This window comes from Heliangelus exortis, chromosome 2 (genome assembly GCF_036169615.1).
Source record: "Heliangelus exortis chromosome 2, bHelExo1.hap1, whole genome shotgun sequence".
In the NCBI taxonomy this organism is placed as follows: Eukaryota; Metazoa; Chordata; class Aves; order Apodiformes; family Trochilidae; genus Heliangelus; species Heliangelus exortis.
In genome coordinates this window covers 129647166-129667264 of record NC_092423.1, presented here as the reverse complement: position 1 = coordinate 129667264, position 20099 = coordinate 129647166, and the positions used below count along the sequence as shown (strand labels likewise).

Genomic DNA, 20099 nt, shown 5'->3' with positions numbered 1-20099 from the left:
TACTCTTAAAAGAATTTGTTTTCAGAAAATTCTGCTGTACTGAAGATGACTTTGTATCCATTAAGTTTTCCCAAGATAGTTTAAAAACACAATTTTAGCACATGAATTTTAACCTTATCTTTAATAGTTGAACTACTATATAAATGCACAAAGCAACTATTTAGCTTTGACTAAAATACATTTCAAATCCTAGATTTCAAATGCTAGAAGGACATATTGAAGATCTTCCATTTTATTGTATGAACTCTCGGATCACAGCCTAGACAGAAAATTTGTTCTATACTAAATTCCTCTGTCTTATCACAGCAGGGATGTAATAATAGAGCTCAGATTACAGGGAGAAAAGAATTAATACTCTCCTTTCATAAATTTATTTTCATTTAATAAATAATCAAGCATAAACATAGTTATACTAAATGTAAAAAATATACTGCTTATAAAATTTATACAAAAACCAGTTAAGAAAATATGTTCATTTTATTTAAAATAGTTTGTCTTACTGACTAACCTCCATTCCATGAACAAATGCAGACCAGAAAATAATACTACTGTCCAGAGGTGATGATTCATCACCTCCTCCATTACCCTGCTCACTAATGCTGAGCTGCACATAATGCTTCATTATATTCAGTGGTATCTTCTCTTGTTTTTGTAATGAGAACTGATGCTATTTCCAAAATTTCAATTATATTCACCATTTAGGTATGTGGGGGGGAAACCCCTATAGTAGCCAGTTCTAATATTATGCTTTATACTGTATTTAAGCAATGTTTCTGTATGGTTTAAGTAGTTTTATTCCAGAAATAAAACAAGCATAAGCATTTTGAGGGCAGAGGGGAGAGACAGGAAGAAGAAGCAGTCAATCTCTGATTTATTCAGATTATTATTGTGATATCTAACATGAATTTTCAGATTATACTTCATTTTCAGTTAAGATATGTATCATATTATTGTATCAGAAATTGGAAAGAAACTTGTGTGGGAATTTCAGGATAGAAACGTTCAATAGTAGAAGACATGTCTGAATGTGTCTTTAAGACTACATCCTAAACCACATAAATGAGACTGTTAGTACATTTGTGTGTATTATAACTAGAAAATTGTAATCTTTGGAATGACCTGTAGCTTCCTTATTATCTCCTACAGAGCTGAACTAGGAAAATATCTAGGGAGAACAAATTATATTTAGAAAAAATATGTATTTAGATAATAATTTTCACACTAAAAATAATGTGATACAGAATTTGATGCTGTTTTTCATCAAATGCATTATATTTATGTAAGATGTTACTTAATCGGTTGTTAGTAAAATTTGAAAATAAAAACATTTACCTGGTCAAAATGCATTTGTTTTACCATTAAAAGTCTACTGATTTTCTGTGACATCTCTTTAGCATTCCATTGCAAAAAGTAGCCATGTTATAGAACTTATTTACATCACCAAACTGGAAATGAGAGCAAGATAATTTAATTACAAAACCTGGAAACAGTTTAAAAGCCATTTCAAAGTAAATGGTTACAGTCCCTTATGCCCATGGTTGGGAAGTGTCCAAATGGAAGTTGAAGATCCCACGGCGCTTCTTCAAAATGAGTAGGAGCTATCCTAATATTTTGGCCAACATATATTTCTCAATTAAAAACATATTTCAATGGCCAAAGCTATGGGTCAGAAATTCCTAAGAGCATATGCCTGTCAAATTTCAAAAATTCTCTGAACCATTAGGAAGTATCTGGTCACCTTGCTGGATAATGCTTTGCCAGATGTCACAGGTGAATGCACCTTCATAAATATAAGGAACACAGCTATATTATTGTCTACTGTTATGGAAACAGAAGTTACCATTTACACCCACATTTAGATACTTTGTTTTTTCAAACCAGATGTGTTAAATATTACTTTGGTGACCATATATACATTTTTATACCATGAGATTGTATTTGAACAGAAATCTTATGGAACACGCATGCATGCATACAAAATAAAGGAAGCAGAAATAATCTCATATCTGCCACTTTCTACATTCTACATATTTAATGTGTTAAAAAGTTTTTTTAACAACTTGGGTTTTTTACTTTTGAAGAATTTTGTAGGATATGCTGTTTAAAGAAAAGGTGGGGTGATCACCTCTATGCACATTAATGCCTGCATACCCCTGACTCACCACTCAAGAGCTCAAATCTTCCATTTCTAATACTGAAGCACAAACTACTCTCCCAAGAACTACAATATTAACTATATTACCTATAGAATGCTGTTATCCTGAGTTAAAATAGGAGGAAAAGCCAGGCAATAAGTTTCTTAAGAAAAAGGTATAAACCTAGAGGAGAATGAGGCTTTCCAACTCCCTCACTCAACACATTTTAGTGCAAAGTCTCAAGCTCCAGCTACATGGAGTTTCTTCATGGTTCAACTGTTACTGTTTTGCAATACTATCAATCTGCAGTGATACTATTAGGAAAAGAAGTTTGGAAAAAGGCAAAAGCACTTGCTGGGCTAAAAATATTACTCTGTTGACTTCCATATTGCAGCCGATCAGTAAATATTAAAACCTTGAAATAAAAACAAATATTTTCAAGGAACTTCACAAAACAGGCTGACTTCATACTAAATGATATAACAGAGTGTAGCTGCTTTTTCTCTCTCTTTTTTTTTTTTTTTTCTTTAAATATAAATTTTTCAAGTTTCTTTTTATAAAATGTAGAACTTCCTTAGTCACAATTTCAGAATTCTTAGGTACATGTGTTGCTGACAGATTTATGACATATTGAGAGAAACTGAATGTAATGCATGCAACAAGATGAGAACACCTCTTCACCCACGACAATTTGCAGAATTACTTGATGGAAAGTTGAACAAGCTGCCTTATTCTTGTGTTGCACAATTACCTTTCTATAACCAGAACTTACTTCCAGTTGCCAGAGTTACACAACCCTCTGGAAATAATGTAATAGAGTTAGTGTTGTATAGCATGTCCCTCCCTGATCCTGCTCCCATAGACATAAAATTTATAATTGGAAGCAGTGAAGTTAACAGACTGTGCTTGAGGAAAACTTTACTTCCCTCTTAGAAAAAGTAGTAAGAGCTCAATCTTTGTAAGAGAGAGAGTACAGAGGTGATTCAAGTCTGGGAAAATATCTGATACTTAAACTTGGCTAGGTAGTGCACAACATATTGAGCTGTGAGGGTAACAGTGGAGGATGGAACTCACACAAGCTGCTAAATGTACAAAATTAATCACATTTAATAAGCAGCTTTTATTTTCTCAGATAAGCATCATGTACAAAACTAATCACATTTAATAAGTGGCTTTTATTTTCTCAGATAAGCATCATCTAACTTGCATTTGCCACTGTTAGCAACTGGCTCTTCCTCCACTCCATCCTGCTGCCCAGAACCACTCAGCAGAACCACCAACTGCAGCCCCCACTTGAGCCTGTGATGAAACTAAAAGTTGTCAGGCATTTGGTTCACTACTATCAACTAATTTCAAAACTGTAAGAGAGAAATGAGGGAGAAATTGCACTACCGCAATCTTTTTGTTTTTTTAAACTCCAAGTTTTGTAATTCTAAACTTAGCCTCACAGTTCAAGAAGTTGAATTGCTATTTTTAATCCAATTTTGAATGCCATAGGACCACTAGAAAAAAAAATTATAAAAATGTTTATTTATCTGAATTTAAATTCACCCCACTCAAACTAAGTACTACATGACTACTATGTTTTTACTAACTTATACTATTATGATCCATATTTTTAGAAAGCCAAACTATGGGTATAAGCCAGATTTTAGAAGCAATTAAGAAGATATAAATGTTGTGTGCCACAAGAGCACAGTTCTCAAAAGACCGGAGTCCTGGCAACTATCATAATCCTTTTGAAATTGTTCATATAAAGATTAAAGATCACTTTGTTCCTCTATTCCCACAACTAGTTGGTATGGTAAAAAGATCAGTCCTCTGGTTTTATATGTAACATCTTTAACATTTGCTCTCCTTTCTGTGCATGTGATTAAATGTAACATTTTGAAATCCCAAAGTTCTGAGAAAAACATAAATCCTTGTCCACAGCTGCTGTTTGACTCTGGAAACACATGCATTTTCTTTTCAAGCATCTACCATCAAAAAATCCCAAAGGACTTGAACTGGAGAACACCTGCATCTCTTCATTTAGTTCCAATAACAGAGTCTAAACTTCAAAACTACAAAAATAGATGCTATGTTCAGCTGCAGTTACACTCTGCCCCTAATTCCCGTGAACAAAAATGCTAAGAGCATGAAATCATTCAGGCAAGCTCTGTCATCGAGAGGATAAGATTTTTTGCACCAGAAGCCCAGTGGGAACTTGATAGAAAACTGGCAACAATTACAGATAAAGTACATATTGAAATCCTCAGGGAGAGAAAAGGAAATGTAATAAGATAGATGGGTATAATTTTTACACATTTATACCCAAACCACAAATGTGAATTGTCTTTAATTACTCCAATATATTAAGTGTTTTTGCTCAGGCATTGTGTCAAATATTTCCAAAATACTTCAAATCAGTTTATGATTTCTCTTGTACAAGGTTTGGGTTTATTTGGGGTTTTTTTACTAGCACAAGCACTCACTTAAACTAAACTGAGAACTTAAAAAATATCATTGTTCCAGCTTTAAAATCCAGACTTTGCAGTACCCCCAGTCTAACAAGTCAAAATTAAATTAAAAAACATGCCAATGAGAGGCTTTCTTAACTGCAACAATGAGGCAGCTGCGGGCATATAGGGGTGAGTATGAAAAAAAGCAAACATAAAACCTCTCAACTCCTTTCAAATAGGTTCTAAAAGATAAAATCAGCTGTTTCATTATAGGAAAAATATAATGTTCCTGCTGGTACATTTATGGCACTGTTTGCACATTTAAGATATGATTTTTTCAGTCTTAAAAATATTTTCACTTCACAAATTATTTTTTCTTTATTTGGGGGGCAGAGGGAGATCGATCTTATCGAATCTAGAAAAATAGTGAAAAAAAAAGAAAAGTCTTTGGGTGGTTAAGAAAAATACCACTTAGATGAGCAATTACTAACTTTTACAAGGTTGAGTATTTTCTCCTCAGCTTTCATGGAGCTTTCACAAACTGGAGAAGCCTTCTCATTCTTCCTTTGCTCCACTGGGTGTATCACTTTACCACAAGAGTATGATATTAATACAGGTACTTTTGTTTACTCCCTTATTTCAGTGCTAAATTACTGAATATATAAGCTGATCTCAAAGAAAATTTCATTAATTGTATTTTTTATTTTAGTTCATCTTGATTTATATGTAATAAAACTCTCCAGACACCGGCTGTGCACACACTCCTGATTATTCAACATGGCAAACCAAATAGAGCTTAATCAGCTCACCTCATCTATTCAACAGCTGCTCATAATTAAATACTAACACCAGTATTCATTTTGAAATCTCCCTATTTCTCACTAAGGCCAGGTGAAACAAACAAGGTCTGCAGCTTGCTCCAAGGGTTATTTCAGAGAAATAGTAAGAAGACCTTTCTGAGCCCTGGGGTAATGGAATAATCTCCTCTCTTGTACTTATTTTATGTGCTGTAGTTTTGATAAAACTGGGGAGCATGAGATACCCGGGTCTTTAATTTTCATTAAATATCCAGATATCAAAAAAAATATCCAAAATTCAAGTACCTCCATGCAAGTTTGTATTTAACAACTAAATAAAATCATATCTGCACTCTGTGTCCCTAGATGCTTCCTCTGCCAAAGGTGGGTTAGTTTTACACTGTACTAATGACACTTTGGTGCATCAAATAGTAAAAATACTCTTGCTAAGTCATCACCAGTAAATGCACTGATTACACGTAATACTTATTTTGCCTGTACAGTTCATACATCACATCATCACACACTTTAATGTGCCTGCTTGGAAATTACATTTACATTTGGAAATTAAGTTTTTCCTCTGGCGAATACACTCAGTGAACTATGATACTACCAGAACTGTGTTCTCCTCTTCCTCTCAGCAGCAACAAGTGAAATAATAATGAATAAAACACCAGTGTAAAATGCTTTATCACTCGAATTGTAAATATGTACTCAATCTTTAGAAAGCCACCTACAGACAAGTAGTGGAAGCTGCTGGATCACACCATTCAAGTGGTACCAGAGAGTAAACAGCTGCTGACTCGACAGGGAGATGAGGGAGAAAGGTTCCCTATCTGTTCTTCAGGTAAATATGTCCTTATTTATTCAAGAACATCACACCATTTGCACAACCTACTCTTTGGCATTTGATTCTCAAAACAACTGCTTTGATTTTGGACCAAAGTGTTCTCCATTCAGCTTCACAGAAGAATTAGTCAGTCTTCCTGCATTCGTTTTAATACAAGCAAAGAAATTTTACACATCACATTCATAGGCACCTTGTGTTTTCCCAGATTCCTTACAGAGTACCAGAAACTGGCCTGCAATTGCTTCTCTAGACTTGACACCCAAAAAGCTACTATATCATTCTGTCCTTAGTGGAGGTGGCTCTGTTGTAGCTCTGTAGGGCTCCAATGCACTGCCCTGCCCCCCTGCCTGGTGTGACAGCAGCTCCACTGACACAGTCTGCAAAGATTTCTGAATCCATGTATATGGAGAGTTTACCTGAGTGCTGGTGACAAATTACCCAATCCCACCAAGCTGGAACTGCTCTTTTGAGAAATCAAATATCTATTTTGTAAGCACCAGCTACAAAGCTATTTGTGTCCGCACTTCCTAGAGTTAGAAGACTTGGTCAATCCTGGCCTTACCTCTAACTATCTGAACAATTCTGGATTATTTTTCTCATCTCTCCTGCATAGGTTTCAGTCTAGAACCAGGTTGCACTACTCCCTTTTTTCTTTAGTCCAAGTTCCTACTTCAGAACATCATATCTAATATTATTTGGATAAAATGCTTAAATAACACAACTTTACTACTGTACAATCATCTCCAGCCACACAGCTTTTAACAGCTCTTCTATTCCCCTGAAGCATAAAATGAATTTTCAGTCAAATTATCCAGTACAGATTTCTTAATTCCCAGAAGTGACTGCAAATGACAGCAAAAGCATTTTTATACCCTCAAATTATTTCATATTCTCTCTCCACACAGTTTTCACAGTCACAGCACAAAAGACAGCCACATCTCCTGTGTTACATTGCTTCAGTTCCTTCAGCAAGCATTTGAAATTGAAGTCTTTAATTAACTCTCTCATCCTCTGTATAGAATCTGAGATAATTTAAACGTTAATGTTTCCTAGTAAGTCATGTATTTAAAAAAAAAAAAAATAATTTTCAGCAAACCATTCTCCATGCTTACTGGCACCAAAGCTTTAACATACCACTCAGCTTTTCCCTCTCATTTGTCGTGGTCCCAAGTGGCACCTTGCAGAGCTGGAGTCTGGACATGCAGGTTAACTACTACCCAAGTAGTAGAATTGATAAAACTTTCCTGAGACACTGGAGGGGGGAGTTGCAGGTGAGGTGTCCAGTAAATTCTCAGTTCTAAAATCATAGAATCATAGAATTGGCTGGGTTGGAAGGGACCTCAGAGATCATCAAGTCCAACCCTTGAGCCACTACCACTGCAGTTCCCAGCCCATGGCACTGAGTGCCACATCCAGTCTCTTCTTAAATATCTCCAGGGACGGAGAATCCACCACTTCCCGGGGCAGCCCATTCCAATGTCTGATCACCCTCTCAGTAAATTCTTTCTAATGTCCAACCTAAACCTCCCCCGGCACAACTTGAGACCGTGCCCTCTTGTCTTGCTGAGGGCTGCCTGGGAGAAGAGACCAACCCCCACCTGGCTACAACCTCCTTTCAGGGAGTTGCAGAGAGTGAAATCTTAGCATTTTAAATGCATCTCCATCTACAGAGCAGGTACCCCAGTCACTTATCCATTCCAAACTTGTTTCTGCCTCTCGAAGTCCCTGCATGTGAGTTTGGCTGCCACCTGGTTTGTCAGTGCCTTAATTCTCATAGGCAGCTCCTGTCCCTACCTATAAAGCACTCTCTACTGTCTAATTGGATTATCCACAATACTGATGAGCTAAAATGCATTTTATCAGTAAGACCCACAATAAAAGTATTGATTAGCTTGGGTACTTACACACAGCTCCTTTAAAATGTAATTAATATTCTAAAATCAAAAACATACACTGAAAAGATGCTCAAGAAAAGGCAGAAAATGCAACGATCATTAATAGTAATAAATACTATGAACATATAAAAACATATAAAAAACATATAAAAGTAACACAACATGTGCAACAGATTTTCATTTAAAAAAAAAAAATCTGAATAACTCAGAGACTGATTCATGAATTACTTTTCAGCAATGTTTAGGGGCAGAAACTTAAGATAATTGTTATAAAAACACTACTGTAAACATTTCCAACATGATGTTCTCCAAGAAACAGACAAGTACAGTAACTGAAAAAATAACATAATTGCTGAAGTGCACAGTGCTTACAAATATTTACTTTGCATTAGAATCAAATGTTGCTTACAGATGCACATTTTTTACAGATAGTAATAAATTTTTACAGACAGTAATAAATTCAGTTACTTTTTAAATCAGTGACATTCAACAACCATTAGACATGAAAAAAAATTGAGAAAAAAAGCACACTTTCCAGTTTATTTTTGTGTTATTTAATATTGGAGTCAGCTATTTCTTTTGCTTTTTGGTTTGGTTTGGGGGGGGGGTTCCCCCTATTTGATTCCACAATTAGCATGGTAAGAGGATAAACTCTTAAAAACACAAAAAAGCCCACCCTTAAATTTCCCTAAACAACCCTCTGAAAACACTGTTTATCATTTACATCCAACACACCACCAAGTTTGATGACATCATATGTGTGCTCTGTAGTGTTCTGAAAATCATCTTTTTATCATCAATAAATACATGACAAATTTATTTTAATTGGAAATTATGCTGCAAATTTATATTAATTATCTTGACTTAAGTAAGTTAACTTCTGCATAACAAGCTCAAGCCAATAAATACAGGAAGAAAGAATAAAACGAATATTCTCAACATGGAGCCTGCCCCAAAAAAAGGTTTAGAAAGGGTATTGTATAGGTAATTTCCAAAGCAACCAGAAATCAGTGAAGCATTCCTTATTCAAGATATACACCAAGATGCTACTTCTAGTTCCTCTGTCTCTCACTGAGCTAACGAGTGCAGTATGTGAAAAAAATACTTTGACATTTGGTACATGTTGTACCAAGTCACTTCTGAAGACAAGATAGGACAAAATAGGACAGGACAACTTTAAATGCAATACCAGCTTAAAGGAGTTTTGCACTTACCAGAATTATGGCAGTAGTCCATATACTGTGGAATTTGGATTGTAAAGGCCACCAAATCTGGAGCTAAGAGAGATTCTGGCTTTCTGCTCTCATTGAGCCATTTACTGCTGTGTAAGTCTCTGGTGTCAGAAGGGCCTTGAATTAAAGGAATCAGCTTCTCCTTCCCACTGTCACCTAAGATAAAGATTAGACTCTTTAGAGCTTTTACTGTAGTAAGATAAATTTTCAACACATAAACATTCACTAGTCCAAAGAGAACAGCTATTAATATTTTAAGTACAGAATTAAAAGAGGAAGTAGAAAGAGCAATCTCATATAAGCCATTAAACAACTTCCTTAATGTTATCTTGTAAATGTCTTTACATCCAGGAGGATTTAAAAAAAAAAGAAAACAATTCTCTTTATAATAGTAATTTCCATTGTTGAAAATCACCATGAACTTAAATATATTGCAATTTTAATGTTCTTGACATTTTGCTGCCTTTACATAGGAAGAGATCATAGGCATTAATTAGAAAAGCTCCTGTATGCTCTTCAAGAAAATTTTTATTAAAGAAATTTTAAAACTACTTATGATAGTGCCCTTAAAAAATCCATAAGTAAAATACATACTTGTAGCACTAATGGAAAATTAGACATTAAACCATAAAAAGAATATAACAAAATAATCATGTTTTTAATAAAGCAAAATGCAAATATTCTTTGCAGTAAGAAAATACAGAGTTATTCCAGTTTCCTCAGTGCTTTTAGATTAATATTTCTCTCATTAGAAAAAAAAAAAATCTTTTTTTTATTCAGTGTAAAAACTGACTATACTGAGGCCAGACCGGATCATCCTGGCACACTTAACAATAACAACAAAAAACCCAAAACAGAATACAAAAAAACCCCTCTCTGATTCATAGGAACAATGAGTAAATTCTTGTTTCAGTAACTCTCCTTGTAAAAAGCAAGGCCAATTCTCCTGTACAGGCAATAAAGTTTTACATGGTCCAGCTGCACATACCTGGGGCTTTGGCACAAATTTTTATTGATCCCAGGGTCCCAGAGGCACATTTGACCAATGATGTGCTGCAGTACTTCAATTCAACGTTCTGGATTGAGCCCTCAAGAGTTGGCAGGGGATTCTTAGATTTCACACCTAATAAAAGAAAACTGCAAATGTACTAGCCTGTTGAATTTAAATATTTTTATATTCCTTCACCAAGGCATTTAAACTTAATTATACTTTAATTATCTACCTTAGATGTTCTTATGGCATTTTTGTTGTGATTCACAGGTTTTAAATGGCAATGAGAGAATGCTGTATATGGACATTTTAATGCAAGCAGTTATGCATAAAATATATATAGATACTGAGAGGAAAACACACAAGGCCATTTGGAAATTGGATTAATAAATATGCATATGTACAAATACATACATTTTTTTGTTTTCGCTTTGTAAGTGCCACTGCAACCATTCTCTTTCATGTTTTTATTATAACCTTTTTATTTCAGGATCTTAAAATGACTAAGTGTTTTCAGCTTACATTTAGACAACAGCATTTTACTCAGTAGCAAAGCATTAAACCCCCAGCTGAACGGCACAGGAGGCCAACACCACGCTTACCATTTTTCATCTAAAACTGGAGTTCAAACCTTGCCTGATGTCACAGGTAGAAATAAGTTTTGGTGGTTATTCCTCAGCCCACAGTTGTGCACATCAGAAAACCACCACACTGGTTGAAAAAAAATCAGTGCTACTGAAGAGCTGCCTAGAACCCTGGTGGCAACAGCACTGGGGGATCTTACAAGTCAGGATTGCAATTTGCTGGGAGAGCTGAAGAGCAGCCCCAGAACAAAGCCAGCCCACCTATTCTGTACAGCACTGCCTATCAGAAAAAAAATACATAAATTTACTTGCAAATTAGAAAGAAATAGTTTCAACACCTGTATGAAAGGAAAAACTAACAGAAGTCACCATTTTTTATGGTTTTTTCCCCCTCATGCAAAAGTGACTTGGAATTTGTCAGTTAAAATTGGCAAGCAGCTTGTTAATTATGAAAACATTAGTATAATTATGGAACTGTTTCCTCACACATGTAACAGAATTTGTTCCAAAATCCATAATTTATGCAAGAAATGTATTACATAATATCGGGTTTAAAAAGTGGAAAGCATTTTGACATCTATTTCAAGATAGTTACACACAAAGATACTTAATATAGTCTCTGCAGAATGAATTTATTAATTCTTTAGTTTCTAAAAGCTAATAAAGAAAGATTCCTAAAAAATTCTAGAAAATAGAAGATTTAGGATTAAACCTGGTAAATGTGCTTAGCTCACTGTGCCTATTTCAGTTCCTAAATATTGAAGTGTATTTGGTAGTGCATATATGCAGCATAGAAAGGGACATATGACATTTAGTAAACCTGACTACTATGTGAAAGTAGGTTCCACAGTCTATGCATACTTTCTTACAGAAATTTACCTTGTCTTCTGTGTTCATGGTATGCCCAGCCTTCTCCTAATTTGTAATTTGGGAAATTGAGGCCCAAAGAATGCTCACTGCAACCCAGTTACAGCCTCCCACTACATCCCAACAGTTCTCAGTTTGAAAGATCAGCTCCCAGCTTTAGTCTCATGAATACACCCTCATTCCCAGCCTTGCCCAGGGAAAGCCTCTTTTAAAGCTGAAAAGCTTTAATCTAAGGTGTGGTATCAGACACAATGCATGAATTTGTCAAAAGCAGCCTGGATATCTCTAGGTATTTTCTAGTCTTGGCTCTGCCTCCTCATACTTCCTATAAACTTGTGCAAGTAGAAGCCACTGTGTTGGGGGAGAAAAAATAAGAGTCTGTTTTCCTGTCTTCTGTCTATTCCAAAACAAAGACTATAAAACACAGTTAGTAACAGTCAAGATTACAGTCAAAGTAAAAGAAATTTGAGTTGATAATTTGACCCACATCCTTCAAGTTTTCTCAAAACCAGTAGCTTCTTGCTGTTTCCATCTTTCAGCAACTTTCATGCCTCAAAATACAAGATGTGGTGTAAGACATATTTTTCTCACTTCACTATGGAAAATTAAGTACTTTTAAAACTAAGTATTTTCCACCATAGAGTTCACTTTTAGATTTATTACCCTGGACAACCTGTCTGCATTAAGACTAAAACTTCCCATGCTAGCTACATGTGTAACTTGAATTTTGTTTTAGTATCATACTTGAAAAGAAGGAACCAAGTTTCTATATGATTATGCTCCCTATTTTTTCTCTTCACTCCTCTCATCAAGTAACATCTGGACTTGACAAATTTCAGCAAGGTACAGCAGTGTTAAAGACACTTCTTTGCTACAATCTTCATAAAAATGTGGGAACACTTGTGCTGTTACCTGCTCAGTCAGTAGGAGCACGAGAGCCAGCAAAGCACAGCTCCAATTTGGCACTGCCCTGGTTTTCACCCAGCCAGTAGTTGGGGATAATTATGGGAAGCCAGGAAAGCTGAATGGTTTGGCATTGAAGGAACCCACAAACCCTCAGTACATGATCATATAACTAACAATTCTATGGCAAACAATATATTTTAATGTGTATGAAAAACCGACAGCAGTAATAAGCTGTTTCTTTCTTGAACACCTGTTAGTGAGGGAGGAGATGAAAACTTTATCTCAGTTTTCAACAACATGGAAAAAAAATGGAATACATGTTCAGAAAACATAGCATAATCATGCCCCTCTTTTTCAATATTGCTTTGACACCAAATGGCAAACACCACATTTGTTGTTCAGTACACCTCACATTTTCTTAGTTATTATTTTCATCAGGAATGCTGTAATCAAAGACTTTATGGAGACAGAGAGACACATATACCTGCCCTCTACCAAATACAACTTATGGCTACTTCCAGATAAAAATCACCATTTTCTAGTTGACCGATTTTTCTATTGGAAACATCTTGCCCACTGTAGAACTATTTGCAGTGAAAATCAAGTGTTCCCTTTTAACCATGTTTATACTTGCTGACCGTGTTTATACTTCCTGATCACACAATCTGTTCTAATTTAATCACACATCAAATATAATGCATCACCAAACAACTAAAAAGCTGTTCTTTGCATACAGCAGAACTCAAAAATAGGCAGAAAGGTTAACTTAAAATCTACTACACCTTGACATTTGTGCACATTAAGTCACTTTAATTTTAACTCCAAGCCTAAAGAACCATTCTGCTATAGAAACATGCACAGAAGTATCACGCTGTTGAGAAAGATTCTTCTATCCTTTAAAGGAGAACCCCATATCCTCCCCAACAACTTTTTTGGTCAGAGCTTTGGTCCTCTTGGCCTCTTTTCCCAATCCATTTGTAATAAAGGTGCATTTGCAATGATTAATGGAAAATCAAGCAAAAAAAAAAAATCTCAACTGATCAAATGACGGGAAACCAGTAAAAGAAATGCACGACTGGTTTGGAGAACAAAAGTCAGGACTTTGTGCCACCAAATTCCTGAAATAGAACACAATTCCTTAGAAAGATCATAAGCAAGAGAACTGCAAAATATGAAATGGGAAATGAATAAGGCATGACTAAAACTTCTAGAACCAGCTCTACATAAATTCTCCCCACATTTAAGTTATAGCCTCAGGAGGAAAAATTTCAATATTTAAAGCATGAAGTACCAATAAACTATGGCTTGGCATCACGATATAGCAAAAGACTGTCACATATATGTCAAAATGATTTCAAACTCAGTTAAAAAAGATCAATCCATGAATAAAAGCAATGAACTAAAATGAAGTAACATTTAGATCTAATTCTTACTGGAATCAAGAAAATATGTGATTTTTTTTTTTTTTTTACCCACAAAACCAAATCTCCAATGTTACTAACACAGGAAAGCTAGTAAACTAATCAAAGTATAAGACACTCATTCGTGCTCAGTCTCTGCTAAGCAGTGCCCTCAGTGAGGACTTGGGAAAATCCATGGTGAGCTTGTTAAAGAGTTGGAACTCCTGAGAAACGTGAAGCTAAATCCAAACTTACTTTCTTACTCCTTGCAGTATGAACATAATAGAGGCCACTAAGGCTAGATCTAGTTGGCATCAGTCCTAATTCTAGTATTCAAAGCACTTCATCTTCATTTAAGTAAAACAGCAGCAGCACAGGAATTTCAACATCTCTTTCAATCATTGTGCTTCCTTGCACACAGCACATGAAGCAAAAACACTGGGGTATTGTAACTGAGGCTTTTTATTTCAATTGGAGAAACAGAGAAAAAGAGATTTTTCTGAAGTGCAGAAGCTACGTTACAAATACCTTTTCAGTTTTTTCAATAGCAAAACTAAATCTCTGTGATGGATTTCCTCAAATATGTTTATTGTGTTCACAATTCCACATATCTAATGTGAAGACTACATTTTGCATCCCCGACTACTATTTTCTTTCTTCTTCAAATCAGTAATTCAAAATCTCAAGGTGTCAATGGACACCTTTTTTTCTAACTCAATTTTATTTAGCATTATTATTGCTAATCTGTTTATCATCACTACTTATTTGTCACTGTGTCAACCAGGTTTTACTCCACAAACTGGTATTGTATGAAATTAATGCTTCATTCTACCCATCCCCAAGACTTAAGAAAGAATTAACAATAAGATTTTGGTGGACTTGACCTGCCTTTATTTTATGGTAAGCTGGACAGATTTTCTAATGTCTTAAACTTCTTGTAACACAGTTCCACATCTGAAAAATAGCTCAGTTTTCATTTTCTCTTCAGCCATGGTACTCAGAGTTAAACTAAATGGATGGATGGGAGGATGAAAATACTTATTGACAGACTAAAATACCATCTAAAGGAAGTCAAGCTGCATTCTTCTTGGGTGACAATGACAAAATGTTTATCAGTGTAAATATCTACCATCCTCTTCACCAGAACATAAGATGCAAAAGCCACATGTATGCACACACAACACAAAAATCAATCTCCACAAGTACCTTCAGTATTTTCACAGACAGGTTTCAGGGCCAAGTGCACAGCCAGTCATGGATTGGTTTTCATTTTAAAGATCAAGATTAAAACCTCTGTAACTAACCTCTTCAATCTTCAAACTGCCTGTAAACCAATTTAGGCTTCTCTATTTCCTAAAAAGTAAACCAGACGTAGGCTCATCATTTCATAATGGAGATTTAAACACTGCAAAAATCTTCCCAGCTTGCTCAAGAACAATTTTAGCTACAGGGAGAGTCACTTAAATCTGGCAAATCCCTGTTGCTACATTCCCATTCTGACACTCTACACAGTGCCCTTTATACAGATCCCCATCTACCTTAATCCACAAACTTCTTGATTATTCTACAGTCCTGCTTCACGGAGAGCTAAATATTCAGAGACTGAAAACCAGTACTGAAGTAATCACAGAACATTTGGAATATGTTTAAGGCATTCTAGGTCAGAAGCACCTTTTGAGTAACTCTACTGACAATCTCTGCTAAGTGCTCATCAAGTCAGGTGAATAATGCTTTCATTTTGAACCCTCATAAGAGAACTAAATAGCTATCACTGAAAAAAAAAAACAAAAAAACCAAAAAACCAAAAAACTGAAAATACAATGCAAATGGGAAACGTTTCAGAATTCCCTTTACCCACTGTACCCAGAAGGCCAACCAGCACACACTGACAATTAAAACTCGAAGACCATCCTGAAACATCTTCAGTGTAGGGAACAGAAATACAATCCATGCATAGTCTGTTGATCTACACTGTTCCTTTTTGATTTAAATAGCAAACATTTCCTGCCTTCTATCTTTAAACATAGTATAACATAAATATGAAGTATTGCAAATACCTCTAAAACTTAGCTATGAAAGGTATAGTTTTAGGCAACTTATTATTATTCATACTACTATTGCTAACATTCAGGCTATTTAGACACTGCAAATTATAAGCATATTTAATTGAAGCTATTATTTTAGATTTACCAACATGACACTAGCAAGGACACAGGATTAAAGTGGTTTTAGTGGCACTGTTCCTGCTGCTGCAAACATAGGTTTGAAAACAAGAAAAGGACTTATTTTCCTTCCTGCACAATTCAATAGATGCATCTCAGATACCACCGTATCATTTGAGGCAAAGGGTAGAAGCCCAAGTTAATACATTAAAATGCTTTTTATGTTCCAAGAAAACCCAGAATAACTATTAGAATCTGAATGTCTAGCTCTCAAAAAGGATGTCCTAACAATCCATACAGCTATACACTGTCAGCAGATAAATGCTACAAATGACATGTATGTAAATGCTTCCAGGGTACAGATAAATAACTTGAAAAACTTTCACCATAAAGCATTTGCAGCATGATCCTGAAAAACACAGGCAGACAGAAGGAAGAGCTTACAGGTTGTACATTTTCTGTCTTGAGCTTCTATTAAATCTAGTTCAAGTTCAATCCAGTATGAGTTCAAATGCCTTATCTTCAGATATGCTAAGCATAACTTGCAACATCTCTTAGGCTCTGGAATAAAGCCTGCATTTTACAACTATTCTTTTAATAAAAAGGTGCATAGCAACCAGAGGAAAAGGACATCTATGGATTTACTAGGACAGCAAAATGCAGAATAAAATAAAACCATCTTAGAGGAACCAGAGTCCTCTCAAATCTCGACACCTTCTCAAGAAATGACAGATCTTACACCTGGACCCACACATGGCTATGAGCTTCCCTGTAACACACATGACACTTGGTCACCTGTTTGCTGTCAGAGTATCTAATGACTCAAATCTTTCCCAAGCTCCATTACATATAATTACATATAGGAAATAACAGTTATGGACCATAAAAAAGTCAACATCTGAGGATTCTAGAGGATGGACAAAGTAATTCTTCAAGAAGAAACCACAAAGGCTTGTAACAACTCAAAAGAATAAAGACAGATGTGCTTAATATCAGTATTATAAAAAAATAATAAAGAACTACCATCTCAGGTGAAATCCTTAACAGTTTGATTTCCTGAGTTGCTGTGGATAGGGAGAGAAGCAAGAGAAGTGAAGCAAGCCAGCAACCGTGTGCTTAAAATAGGGACAAAAAAGGTGACTGCTGCTGGGGATCCTGACTGTAAAGGAGTGGGAAAGAGCAGGAGGACAGTAATTCAGACAGGTTGGATAAAAAAAACATGTTAGAGATTACACGGAAAAAATATTAAAATGCAGTATAATCAGTATTACCTTGAACCATCTCCTCATGATTTTCCTTCTCAGTGTATGCTGCTTTAAAGAACAGAAAGAACTGAAGCTACACTTTCCCATGTTATTTTCCACACACACATAGCCACATTTCACTAAGAATGAGTTTGTTTCTAACTGGAATTTCATTCTAAGAAATTTCTATATTGCACTGGATTTTTTTTATATCACTATGCTCCTCCCAGCAATGTAAATACACATTGTTTGGGATAAACATAAAAACATAATGCTCTAAGTTAAACCAAAAATGTTTATATTTTTATTTAAATGTTATATGCAACTAATGAGAACCTAAACAAAAACAGTACATTTAGTGTCTGAAATGGCAGTTTCTAACACCAGGAGGGTATTAACCTTTAATCCTTGAAATAATTAAAGAAATGTTTGTAGAAATATTTTTAGCCTCTTTATCTGGTCAAAGTACTGGAAGTTAAGTCGTGTCTGTACAAACCAATCATTTCACCAGCAGTTTTAAATTTCTTTAAAGCCTCATATAAAAAGCACCTGCTTAAAGTGAGTAATGGAGTTTTATATTCATTGCACTTAGGAACAGCGTATGTAACCTATTCCGTTTTCCTCCCTTGTGGAATATATTTCAGCTTATATTGCACAGCACATTACCGATGTGTATAAAGACTCTCTGATCAGCAATTTGGACTGCAGACAGCAACCTGCACGAGTATATTTTTTTTCTCCTCCTTAAATACAGTATCCACTTGATTCAGCAAATCAAATTAAAACCATCCTTTAAAGATGATGATCTCACCTTCACGGTGACTACATGAAGCCCATATATGCTAACACGGTACCAATGTCAGGCTACAACCCTCAGTACATACACTGCACAACCAAAAAGCATTATAAAGAAAGAAGATAGTATATAATCTTCTCTGGCTAAATAACAGAGAATCTCCATTAGTGTATTTAATTTCTGAGAAGTTAAAATTCACACTATTAAGATACCAAAAAGAAGCTGTGTACGGTAGAAAATCCAAATGTAAGGGAAGTTCTGTAACTTAACACATCCTAAGGATGCAATTTAATCTTGGAATTAGCATCTTGCCATGAAAAAGCATTTCCATACCACAGGTTACTAAAGCACATGATTGTGATATACTTCTTTATGCTTGAGAAATCTAAGAAATTTTTCAACTCAACCTCAGCGTAAGGTTTCCCTGCAGATTTATATAATACTGTATTTTGACAGAAATATAAACTTGCAATTGCCTAACAATAGTGTTCTCCAGTTGTGAAAAATATCAGACTCAAGTATGTAATATGGGAAATGGCCACGTAACAAAGAGCACATACTATTTTTCAGTAAGCTGCTGTTTTTCATTTGGTAAAACAAAACAAAACTGAAATTTGGCAGGACAACTTAAAAATCTTTGCAAACACTTTCACATGATTAACCAGAATCATACAATTGTATTCACTGATTCTTTTTAAGAAGTATTACTGTATTACATGCACAGAGCATACTGCTTTCAATATATTTCAGTGTGCTTAGCAGACTGGTTTATCATCTATGCACAGACTTGTACCTTCACAAAACCATATGCTGCCCTAAACAGTTACTAGTTGCATCTTCTTCCACCCTCGTGTCTCTAGGTTGATAAGTTTTAAGTAACATGGAAAATAAATTTACCAGAACAACTTAAACTAAGCATAGAATTACCCGTCAATATTATTGCACATAAGTACTTACTCACTGAACTGAACAGGAAGAAGGGCTATATTACATTAGCTTGATTAGTACCTCATGGAATGCTGCAGAAGTTTTGAGGTCAAGGCAAGTTTACAGAGCCCATGAGAAGTGGAAGGGAAAGGTATTCTGTAGTCACACATCTGAAGAGTATCTGTGGTTTGGGAAGTACATGTTTTCTAACCTAGTGTTTTAGGTTAGCACTATGGTAAATTTGTTTGATACTAATTTTAACTCTGATATACTTAGTGCAATAAAACTTGATAAAGATACCCAATATTAAAATATATGAGGAAATGGAGAACTTCAAAATTAAAAGAAATCCTGATAAATCTTTGCAGTAACTTAAAACAAAAACCAAAGGAGAATTTGAAAAGAAGGTCAACTTTTTAATATAGAGGAACATTATGAACTTCATCTTTTTACAGTGTTGTTTATTTTGAAAATTAGACATTCTTACCATAATTTCAAATACGTCCAGAATATCCTTATAGGTAGTATAACTTGGCTTAGTTTATAAAAAGGGGACCTATATGAATGCCAGTTGTATGCTTTTCAACAGAAGGATGTAAACTTATTTAGCAATCTGTTTTTCTCTTTCATCTTATCTCTAGTTTCTGTGTAGATTTATAATGGTCATTGTTTCCAATTTTAACAAATCACCTAATGGCAGAAAGGAAAATATGTTAACCTTAGAATTATTTGCAGTTGTAGAAATCCCTTTTGTCTGGCTCATGCAAGGCCTGCAATCTGTTTTAAACACAGATTGTCTGTCTTTTGTCTGACAGCCACCAAGCTGCACAAATTACTTTCTGCCTGTTCACCTGTTTGCAGCTGTGTCTGTA

The 20099-nt window shown here is 35.2% G+C and overlaps 1 protein-coding gene across 4 annotated transcripts in view; it reads right to left on the bottom strand.

Moving 5' to 3' along the window:
• VPS13B (vacuolar protein sorting 13 homolog B) overlaps positions 1-20099 on the bottom strand; it is a 425857-nt gene that overhangs the window by 280683 nt on the left and 125075 nt on the right. For all 4 annotated transcript variants that reach the window (XM_071738035.1, XM_071738039.1, XM_071738037.1 and 1 more), the window contains exons 18-19: positions 10339-10473; positions 9333-9506 (exon numbers count right to left, since the gene is read on the bottom strand). In XM_071738035.1, coding sequence (XP_071594136.1) covers positions 9333-9506; positions 10339-10473 — 309 coding nt within the window. The remainder of the gene's footprint in view (positions 1-9332; positions 9507-10338; positions 10474-20099) is intronic.